This window comes from Lytechinus variegatus, chromosome 2 (assembly GCF_018143015.1).
Source record: "Lytechinus variegatus isolate NC3 chromosome 2, Lvar_3.0, whole genome shotgun sequence".
Taxonomy (NCBI): Eukaryota; Metazoa; Echinodermata; class Echinoidea; order Temnopleuroida; family Toxopneustidae; genus Lytechinus; species Lytechinus variegatus.
In genome coordinates this window covers 3,817,475-3,829,687 of record NC_054741.1, presented here as the reverse complement: position 1 = coordinate 3,829,687, position 12,213 = coordinate 3,817,475, and the positions used below count along the sequence as shown (strand labels likewise).

Below are 12,213 nucleotides of genomic sequence, written 5' to 3'. Positions count from 1 at the left end.
CTGTGGTAACTGCATGCAACCACTGAATGCAAATGACATTGGTAAAAGCTTACCGAGATTAATGAAGCTTTATAGTCAATATGCGTTGATTGCACTGAAGATAGCTAAAGCTATGTATTTCGTATGTGCTGATTTCAATTCTGTATCATGTATATTTATATATATATATATATATATATACCACCATAACCACATGTCCTAAATGCTCATGAGATTGAATGGTGATGAAAATGCCAAAGAAATAAACATGACAAAGGAACATTTACCGTATATTTTAAAGCCAGACATGTCTTTTTGATAAATGCACTTCAAATTATATCCGGCCGGTGAGCATATACTAGAGAGTATAGGGGCCTACCTGTATAAAATACGATACGTCTTAATAATGCTTTATTGCATTTATTTTTGACCATTGCCTGTATCCACGTTCAATGATAAAATTATATTTTAATTCGAGCTTTCATGAACAAGGCCTCATTTCGAGTCCGGGATTCAAGTCATGTAATTGTAGACGTGCCTTCTGAATGCCTGCATGGAACAGTATATCTAAGTTCAAAACATATATGGTTGATGCTATGAATTAAACGGGTACTCCATGCAGCCTGAAATGACCAGATAAAGAAAATATCAGACAAACCCAACAATGAAAATTTGATCGTAATTGTACAAAAATGACGAAGTTATAACATATTAAACATTTGCATTATTTCGGTTAACTTCGTGAATATTTAATGAGCAGACTGATGATGCCATTCTCAACTTGTTCTTTGTATTTTGTAACACGAAATTATCATTTTATTATTTTCGTCCAATAATCAAAACAATTGGATTAAAAACTGATTTTATACAATAGATATTCACTGCTGCAACTATATTTCATTATACATGTTATAAGAGAGACATGACACACGTAAACGTATGAAAATATGAAATAATTATAATTACATTATAAAACTAGGAAAGTGGGGATGTGACATCATCATCCCATCTAACTAATATTCATGACGACGTGCATAACTGTTTCGCCATATATTGCTTAACTTTGGAATTCAATAACTTCGTTATTGTATAATTAGATCATCGTTGAATTTTACTGGAGCCTCGAGTACCCCTTTAAGATGTAAATCATTTTTTTAATTTCAGCAGGCATCTTATTCATGTTATTTAGATTATTATTTTATGTATATGTATATACTTACCTTTTTGTTTATACTATATATTCAGGGGCCGCGTCGAACCGAGAGAGAGAGGGGGGGGGGGGATTTTGTCAGTAACCATAAGAGAAATGGAAAATGGCCATCAAATGTCGTTTTATGATTGTTTTGGCCCTCCGCACATACTCTTTTCATTTAAGGGTAAGCCCTGCACCAGCAGAAATTTGCATTTAAATTTGCAAAACGTTGAAAATTTCTTCAAAATCAGTTGTAAAATAAAAGAGAAATTACACTATAAAATTTCGTTTCAATTCATAAGATAGTAGTTATCCTCCCTGAAAGTGTGGACTTGCCATTATTAATGTGTTTATTGGGATTTTATGAAGAGTCTTTTTACTGTCAAATCTGCAAACCCTGCATGAAATAAACCTTAATAATATTATTTTATATCACTCTTTTGTGCACCTAATTGCATTGTGAAAAAATAGCCAATTTTTAAATGTCATAACTTTATTACATCATGCTTATTTGACACTTTTCTCTTTTATTGAAATAAACTCACAATTGGGGGGATTTATCAAACAACGCAATCAAGAAAACATGATTGGAAATTTGAGTTTGATTTTTTTATTATTATTTCTACCCGCTCCTCCCTTGATTTACTCCTTTTCTGCAATTCTCACTTTCATCATAACTCCCAAAGAAAAGCAGAAAAAAATAAAATAATGACTTAAGCACATTAAGTCAAGCGAAGGTCCCATTAAAGTGTGTTTTATTTATTTCTTTGTATTAATTAATGTTTAAAGTTGAAAATTTGGTGTTAGCATGCGTGCAGCCCATCAGTATAGCATTAATGGTGGTGGTGATTTTACCCGATTGCTATATAAGAAAGCTTGAATGTTTGTAAGCAAGCAACCATGGGACCGACGGCTTAATTTCCTCTCTGAGGGACATGGTAATGAGGATTAATGCCTTACCAAAGGGCACTAGCGCACCAAGTGGGAATCGAACCCGTGTCACCAGAATACTAATACGAATCCCGCGCTCTAATTCCGACTGAGCTATCGTGCCGATTTCTCAGAAAATAAGAAATCATAAGCGCATTATTTTCATTGATGAATTATGCGCAATAGATATTTCAAGCACACTTATCATTCTTTTTCTTCTTATTATTATTATTACTATTATCATTATTATCACCATCATCGTAATTATTATTGTTATTATTATTTTTATCATTATCATTATTATCATCATTATTATTATACTTGTGCATGAAATATTATTTGATGCACGCTTCTTCGTGAAACAAAATGAAATTCGCCAACAACCCCCCCCCCCCCTCCGCTGATTATATGAACTGGGATATCAACCAATGTTCCCGTTATTGTTTTAATGAGATCAAAGATATCCCATTGGAGTTCAATTATTTCAAATGGTGTCTTTTATCCATTCACTCTCTTTAATTCCTTTTCTGTACTACATCTTATTCAACTTCATTTCAAGCAAGATGAAGTTCATGCCGGGAGTTTATGTATATTAGTTATGAAGAAATCGGGGATTTCATGTGGTGAAACGGCTTCGTAATATATATGCCAAATTGGATTGTGAAAAGAATTAGATTTAATACCCCTCCTCCTATTCGACCTCACGCAAGCTCCTCGATCTCCGGCCCATTTTAATTTCTCTGCGCATTCACTTTCTCTCCGCAAAATTTGATATGACCAGTCTTACAGTAGGCGCTCGTCGTCCTCTCGAAGGGATATAAGCGGCCGCATATCATTGACGCCCGCAATGACTACATCGATAAGGAATTGGTGACATTCATCCTCATCCGTAAGAATCGTATAGTTGAGGAAGGACATGAACATGAGTTTATAAAGACGGTGAAGGAATAGAATAACTGTATTCAGAGATGGATTAGAGAATACAAAAGGATAATACACCAAGTCATAAGATGTCTTGGTTGTCAACGCTATGAGGAGAGCGCGGGGTCTACGCAGTCGTGGAGAAAAGTGTGTACCTAATGCGATGCACTGCGATGATGTGGTCATTTCTGTTACCGACAGCAGACGATTACGGATAGCTTGGCTTGGCTTGTATGAGGGGATGATGCGATGCATTTGTGTATAGTGCTTAGTACATGATGTATTGCAGGAATGAAGAAAGGTAAGATCACTCAATTTGCAATCTTTATTTCGACCTTGCATGGTCAATCATTTTCTTCCATTTTGTTTCTGATAACTAGGCCTTAAGTTAATTTACCCCCCCCCCCTCTCTCCCCCTCTCCCTCCTAACGAAATTTACTCCTTTTTTCTCTTATATTTTTTTATTTTTATTATCGTCATGGAGTTACCGATGCACAGTGTAGAATAGTTGTAAGTAAAGTCTTATAAGCCTTAACTTGCAACTATTCTGCAAGATGTATCGGTAACACCAGTATCTGTTACACTATTTGCAAAAGTCAATGACTGATTCAAGATTTCATCAATGGGGAAAGGATTTCTGTATTTTGCTTTACAAGTATATTTTTACAGGAACAAATATTGTTGGCAACAAGCTAACAAATTACATTATTGTCACCCCCCCCCCTATATCTATAGTAGAGGAGATCATGGTTTGTCTATTAAAATCAAAACACATAAACTAAGTTTTTCATATAGCTCCAGCGGTCTCCCGGAAGCTAATCAATTTTCTGAAGGTGTTTTCGCGCTTTCGGTACAAGCACAATGCTGAAGATTTCATCCAAATCGGATGTAAAATAAGAAAGTTATGACATTTCAAAGTTTCGTTTATTTTCAACAAAATAGTTACATGAACGAACCAGTTACATCCAAATGAGAAAGTCGATGATGTCACTCACTCACTTTTTCTTTTGTTATTTATTGTTTGAATTATACAATATTTCATTTTTTTAAGAATTTGATGATTAGGACCTCGCCTGAAGCACAAAATGTTAAAATAATGGAATTCCACGTGTTCAGGGAGGAATGAAACTTCATTTAACATGACAATGACGTGAAAATAAAAATATTTCATATTTCAAACAATAAAAAACAAAAGAAATAGTGAGTGAGTGACATCATCGACTCTCTCCTTTGGATGTAACTGGCTCGTTCATATAACTATATAAGCAAAACTTTAAAATGTCATAACTTTCTTATTTTACATCCGATTTTGATGAAATTTTCAGTGTTATGCTTGTTGAATTTTTCTCTTTTTATTCAAATTAAGTTTTTGTTGGGGTGGACTTGTCCTTTAACTAGATGTGGAAAAACGGGGAAACTCGTTTTCACATAATTTGAAATTGATATATAAAGTTATGGTTAATTCTTTCTATTTTACAGTGCTCTTGTTTTGTACTACCGGATTAATAAAGTACACATCTACGGAGGTTATATGTACGTGGTGATCAAGCTCTGAGTCTTTTTGTTCTTTTGTAATAATGATTTTCACCTCTGTTGAAACTTTACCCACAGAGGAGACGGCTGCCAAATTAGAGATGGAAAGATAAGAAAAATGGGTGAAGATCAAGGAATTTGCGAATTATTATAATTTTATTTTTTAAGGCAAATACAACGTACGTCACTGCATGGGCCCTTTTTCTTTCTCTCAAAACGAATTAATTAATATGAAGATTCAAGCTGTGCATAATTTCTGCACGCTTAAACCTATAGAGCTCACTGTGATAAACATTCTCTAAAGCACATTACATTCTTACATGAATGCTGCATGAATGTGTGTATGAAATTTATAAAAGAAATTAAAATCATATTCTTAAAAGTTGAGGAATCGAGTCAAGATTCCGCTTTTCGCAACAAACATGCAAGAGAGAATTTTGTTATTGGCAGAATATAGTCAATATAATCATGATAATTGTGGTTATTGTTGTAATTCGTTTACCGTAATCATGGTAATCAGTATCATCATAAACCGTTACACTCCAACAAACCCAGTGAGTCTGAAGAAATAGAATGCGATTTCAAGAATACTTGAAAACACGGTTTTATTTCATGGAATAAATGAAAGCGCGAGTGAAAATTCAAAATAATATATCTTAAAAGTCATATGAAAATGAAATATTCGTCCAGCAGAATTTCATTTTTATTCTAACCCTGTCATAATGGTATTGAGCGAATTGAGCTCAACAGTTTCAATATTTAGATTTGCTTAAAATAGGCATGACCATGCTCGTTATATTTGCAAAGCATTGGAGAGGTATTCTTGTTTACCATCAAATAACAAAGAAACGGTAGAAGGAAAGAAACAGAAATTTGGAGAAAAGAGAAAGAGGGGAGTGCGAAGTGAGGAGGAAGAAAGATGGGGAGAGTGGTAAATGATATAGAAAGAGAGAGAGAGGTATGGGGGATAGGATGGGGAGGAATTGGGAACGATTAAAGGGAAAGGCTGGGATAGGATCAGAAGCATGATAAGTGTGTGGAGAAAGTGAGGTGGTGAAGGAGAAAGAGCGGGAGAGAGGAAGCGTGGGGAATCGAATATAAAAAAACCCATTATCACCACTACCACCGCACTTCCACGCTAAATCATGATTAGGCATACTTAATGGGTATATTCTAGCCAACATGCCCGATGAGAATAAAGATTGCTATTTATTCATGCTACCTGATTCTCTCCATGTTAGAATTGATTATTACAAATTTACATTTTTTGCTCGTTCGATTCATTCCCTTACAAATTTTCTGAAATAAGCCATCGTATCCACAGATTTATGCCGCAAAATTTTCGTCTCAATCAATCTAATTCATTACGAAGGTATATAATGTGTCGTATGAAACTGTAATCAAGTCTTATGCACCAACATATTTTTTGGCCTGTAATTATATACAGGTAAATAAATATTGTTTAATAGCGATAGGGAGAATAGACCTGTATCATCCTGGAAATTTCAGTCCCTAAAATTGAAGTGAGACCATTAATCTTCCACCAAAAGTTAGCCAGGAATAATCCTTTGATAGTTAAAGATCAATTTTGAAATAGATTCTGTTAAAATAATTTGTTAAAAGAAGAACCCAGCCACTTAACAAAAAATATACACCTCCATAGAAGTTTACTTTTGAGGAAAAAAAAGGGATTGAATATCGCTACTATTTAAGCACTCTGACTTTCACCGTGATACAGAGTTTCATGTTTGGCTCGTTCGCTTCATTCACTTACATATTTGTTTTTAAATACTGCACCGTATCCAAAACTATTCCCCGTAAAAGGTTTGTCTCATTACACGACACTGTGTAATAAGAGAATTAGAGCTCCATCCATCGAACATTGATTTACAAATTATACAATATAATCATAATAAATATATGAAACTGTATTTTTGCGACGCTGTTTCGTTTGTATTGTGTCATTCTATGCATTGTTTTTCTTTGTGTGTAATAAGTTTTGTATTTTATTCGTTTGAGTGATTTCGTCATAACAATTTTTTTCTTTTTATAAATAGAGTTCCGTCTTTTATGTTTTTAGTTTTCATTTCTATCAAATCTACAAGTAATGGTCGTTTCAGTTTTCGTCAGATTGTACGGATTTGTAACTAGTTTTAATTAAAAAGTCAGACTACAAAGTTATGTTGTGTGTTAGGTAACGAGTGGAATGAAAAAAAACCAAATATTCGAGAAACCTCGATGAATATTTTTAATCATCCAAACAGGTTCGAAAAACGCCGTTGAAGTGCATGTAGATCTAAAAGTGGATGTTTATTAATTCGGTATAGGCCTACGTTATTTTCAAAAGAGTTCCAAAATAAGTCGACGTGTCGAACCTCATAATATTATTCGAGATTACAAAAAATTAGTTGGTCTTTTCCTATTCAAAGTTGTCGAAAGGTCAAATAGAATATGTTTTGAGATGTATTACCTTTTTGTTAAACTTTGGGGTCGCAAGCCTATATCACACCAATGCAGTGGCACACAGATGGGGGGGGGGCTCTCCCCCCCCCATTCTTCACCACCAAGAAAAAGAAATGAAAAGGTTCGAAAGAAGGGTGAAATATGATATTTTCTGAATAATATGTCAAAATCTGTATTGTACACACTCAAAAAAAATCCCACTTTCGTAAATACCATTGTGAAGGGGAAAACGGATGAATTCGTTATCTTTTCAATGGTCACGTATGTGACCAAAACTACTGTGCTATTAATGAAAAAAAAAGAAAATGAATATCTTTTTACCATTCTTGAATTTTTACACTATTGAAGCCATCGAGGAATTACAATGATAATATAAATAGTATATTTGATACATCTGACATGAGAAAAACAAAATTTCTTCGATATAAGAATAATGTCGACGCTTGATGATTTTATAACTTGAATAACAGATGGAAAATAATATGCGACCGTATGTTTTCACAATATGTTAAAATTAAATTTGTTTCTTTTCGAAGATTCTCAAGTAAACTGTATAATGGAGTCATGCAAACTACACCATGATTATCTGCATAATAGACACTAAACGTGGCAGCACAGGGGGTTGGAGTAATTTTTCTTTATCAAGGTGTGTGTTGGGGGGATGATATTCTTTTATGTACAGCTAGACTGCCGACAGACACTGAAAGCCAAGCAGTTTATTGATGAAGTATATTAAATAACTGATTCATTGTAGCAAACTTTTTATAGGAGGTTGCATCTTGGGTTGAACTGGTAGAAGAACGTCAGTAATCAATACAGAGTGAAATCCAAATCTATAACTATAAAATTGAAAAATGTATCAGAACATGGTTTATTCAGTAGTCAAAAGGCAATTATAATATAGAAATGTTATCATTACATGTGTTGGGTCAGAAATAAATATGTAAGTACATTGCACTGTTTTGCACATGTACCTTACAATGTACATGTACATTACACTGTGGTTGTTTGTACTTTTTAAATTAAATGTCAAGTCCACCTCAGAAAAATGTTGATTTTAATCAATAGAGAAAAATCAAACAAGCACAATGCTGAAAATTTCATCAAAATCGGATGTAACGTAAGAAAGTTATGACATTTCAAAGTTTCACTTATTTTCAACAACATAGTTACATGAACGAGCCAGTTACATCCAAATGAGAGAGTCGATGATGTCACTCACTCACTATTTCTTTTGTTTTTTATTGTTTGAATTATACAATATTTCAATTTTTACGAATTTGGTGATTAGGACCTCCTTGCCTGAAGCACAAAATGTTAAAATAATGGAATTCCACGTGTTCCGGGAGGAATGAAACTTCATTTCACATGGCAATGACGAGAAATTAAAATATTTCATATTTCATGTAGTAAAATACAAAAGAAATAGTGAGTGAGTGATGTCATCATTTGCATACCGACCGAGATGTGCATATAAATGTTTTGTGAAATGAAGCGAAACTTTAAAATGTCATAACTTTCTTATTTTACATCCGATTTTGATAAAATTTTCAGTTTTATGTTTGTTAATTTTTCCCTTTTTATTCAAATCAAGTTTTTGTTGGGGTGGGCTTGTCCTTTAAAGGTTGCTCAATCATAATCATAAGTATACTCGGGGTTGCGAAAAGGAATGCAAACAAAAAAGTTACGAATAATAATTGTAAAAACACTTTAAATAATAAATGCTACCAAAATACCACAAACAACACCCTCATGACAAACTGCGAGCAATTTAACTGTGCTTAGAAAAAAAATCCAGCACGATTGAGTGGAAAACCACGGAGAAAAGCGCCGTCAAACTAATGGAAGGATCATGACACAAAGTTAGCCAAATTATAGTAAGGATAAGGCCATCTCCTGTCAAAAAAAAATGTTTGTTGATATATTACCATGCAACCCCATTACCCCAACTATCCCTCTCTTTTGATTTGGAGGGGGGGGCAGACACCGGGGGGGGGGTCACTCTCCACATGGCTTGCTAACGCACCCGCGTCCAAAAAAAGCATCGAAAAGGTCCCGTTTCAGGCACTCAGGCGTCGTCGACGTCTTTGGCAAAAAGGGTTGCATTTCAGCACATTCGCTGGTAAATCGCCTTTTAGGGTATCGCCTTTTCTCTCTTCACGCCATTTAGGGTTGCGAATTTGGTTATGAAAATGACGCCATTGAGGGGTGCAAATATGAATTGATCTACGCCGTTTAGCGTTGCAAATTTGAGAAGATGAGCCGACCTAAGCCATAAACACCATGAAGGGCGTGATTTTAAGGGATACAAAACAATCCTCGCACACGCCGGCCAGCGCATCACTTAATGAGAGAATGATATCCCCGTACCGTACAGTATAGTCTGCATGTAGTCTTACATTCGGCTCTATTCTATATTAGGCAGCACGCCTAGGGTTAAGGCCTTTAGTCTATACCATTTTGTTTGATTCATACCGGGGATTCCTATGATTTGTTTTTAAATTATCAATTAAAACATAAACAAGAAGATATAAAGAGGTTTGATTAATGTAGGCCTATGTATTTTTCAACACATTACTGGTTTCCATTTTTCAAGTTTTGATGAAATTGGTAAAACGAATGGTAAGTGATGCTTCAGTCAGTCAAGGCAATCAACATTTTTCACTTGCATTCATTAATTTAGGCTAAAAGATGGCTATTCAAAGTGGCTAAGAGAGGTGTCATTGAGATTAAATTATGCTGGCCTACAAAAAAATGCCGGGATTATACCTGCCATTTGTACGTAATATCAATTTAACATTGATAAGTAATCAGTAGGGGAAGGCGGGGTAAGTTGTGACAGTTTTTGCTTTTTGCATGTTAGAATTGATATGATTAATAATCTTGTCGAAATAAGTACCTTGCCTTAAAATTTAATTCTTCTGAAATATTTTCCACCTATATATAACTTTCTATCCCCACACTGAAAGTCATCGTGACCTTTGAAAAAACGATGTCAAATGGCTCAACTTGCCCCATATATGGGGTAAGTTTGAGCCACCTTCTGGGGTAAGTTGAGCCACAAAAACTATGTACAAAATGTATGAGGGGAGAACCAGCATGTCAATTTTTTGTTTAAAGTCTTTTCACTTGCTAATTCTCTATAAAGACTAACATCCTTTAAAAGGAAAAGAGCAGTCATTTAAATTTGCTCCTTTCAGCCAGCATTTCAATCGATTTTTACGGTTTGTTTGTCTTTTAAGATACATTACCATAGGAATTACCATGGCTCAACTTGCCCCATGCTGTTTGGCTCAACTTACCCCAGTGCGAAATTAGTGCGATAATTTTGTATCCACACATTTATTATGCATCCATCATATAAAAGACTATGACAAGATCCATACCTGGACTAATAATGTTGTTATCATGTCTTTATTATATTTAAAGATGTGTGTGTTTATAAAGCACTTATCTATTTCACACTCTTTTTTACTTTTTTGGCTGAAATTCATATTTGTCCCTCTAAAAAACTACTTTTTGTTTCAAAGTTGAAAACAATGTGGTGGGGTTAGGGGTTATGCTATGGGTCATCAATACATGACACCACCACAATGTCTGACTCATTCATTATTTGCCTGGGGCTGGTGGCTCAACTTGCCCCTATGCTCAACTTACCCCGCCTTCCCCTATGCAATCAATCGATTTCGGTATGTTTACGCCACTTAGGGTATAGAATTCTGGGCTTTTCCCTGTTAACGCCACTTAGGGTGATGGCATTTCTCATGGGTTACGCCATTTAGGGTAGCAAATTTAGTTAATGTAGTTACGCCGTTGAGGGTTGAGGTTGTCGGATACGGGTGTGTAGCAGTCCATGTGGAGAGTGACCCCCCCCCCCTCACCGGGGGCCGGACGACAAGAAATATGACCCAATACTTATCCCAACTGAATTATGTGGTAATATAGAAATACGCTGCCCATAACTCATTTTCCTTCCTTCCTCCCTTCCTTTATTCTCCCTCTGTTATTTCATTTCGCTATCTTCAACACCGCCTCTGCATGTCATCCATTTATCGTCACCCCCTACTCACGTCCAAATCGCCCCTATTCGCCGACAATTAGTCTGCAACTATATATCGATTACAATTAGTTCACATCTTTATGTCATGAGTTATCACTAATGTCCCATCTTGCCTCTTACCATGTTTATCCCAACCCGTTTTTCAATTTTGACGGCGAGCCAATCACTGGCGATAATGTTTCTCGTATCAAGAACCGATTTGTAGGGAAACCGTTTTGAGTAGCCACTTTCATTTTCAATTGCATTATGGTAAAACGTTAACTTAACACGGTTTATAAAGTGCCTCTTTCAGACCTGAAAGGTAAAATTTTCTTACTTCTTTATGGCGTGTAATATAAAAGAATTGTTTTTCCTTGCCTGTAACTTTCGCTTTATCATTTATCATCTTTATGAAATGCACAGAAAGCACATTAAAATAAATGGCAAGAAAGTACAACAATAGACCCATGCACACTCTTAAATAATATTCGGGTGAAAATGCTCAATGACGTTAATTATTTGTCCAACCATCATTGGGCATTTTTATTTGTCCAATGTGATGAAAATTTTGTCCATTCAAAAATAATTGCTGCTTATTTTCAGCCGTACTGTACACTATTTGGTAAAATATTGCACCAAATTGGTTGGACACATAATTCCCCTCGTGCTGATTAAGATTTTACCCAATATTTTTCACAGTGCAGGAGCATGGAAAAAAGGTTTTGACTTCAAAATGAAGGTAAAATTTTTGTACGTAAAATTTGACTAGCAAAGAAAAAGTCCTCACTTGTTTATGAGCGGCATTCCAATTTGAAATATTTTGTGTGACTTAAAAAAAGTGGGGAGGCACACTGTGTATGAACGGCACATTTACTTTACAAAATATTAACTATGACCTCTGCACGGGCTGGACTGCCCCCCCCCCTGGATCCGCCACTGACAGAGCACATGATACTTGTGATATGAGCCAGCTTTTCCATTGCTACATTTCTTGGTAGAGTGTGTGTTTGTGAATAGGAACCTCTCGGCTTGAATTTGAATTCTCTGTATAAACAAGAAGAAAAAATACACTCATGTCAGCTGCCCTAAATACTCTCTAAGCATCTCATCTACTGAGTGGTTTCAGAAAGCAAATGAGGTTGCATGCAGTCGAAAT

The 12,213-nt window shown here is 35.2% G+C and overlaps 1 protein-coding gene across 1 annotated transcript in view; it reads left to right on the top strand.

Moving 5' to 3' along the window:
• Positions 1-2,911: 2,911 nt before the first annotated feature.
• The window catches only part of LOC121407094 (CMP-N-acetylneuraminate-beta-1,4-galactoside alpha-2,3-sialyltransferase-like), a 59,700-nt gene continuing 50,398 nt past the window's right edge, over positions 2,912-12,213 (top strand). The window contains exon 1 of the mRNA XM_041598022.1: positions 2,912-3,323. Within this exon, the coding sequence (XP_041453956.1) occupies positions 3,314-3,323 (10 nt within the window). The 5' untranslated portion in view covers positions 2,912-3,313. The remainder of the gene's footprint in view (positions 3,324-12,213) is intronic.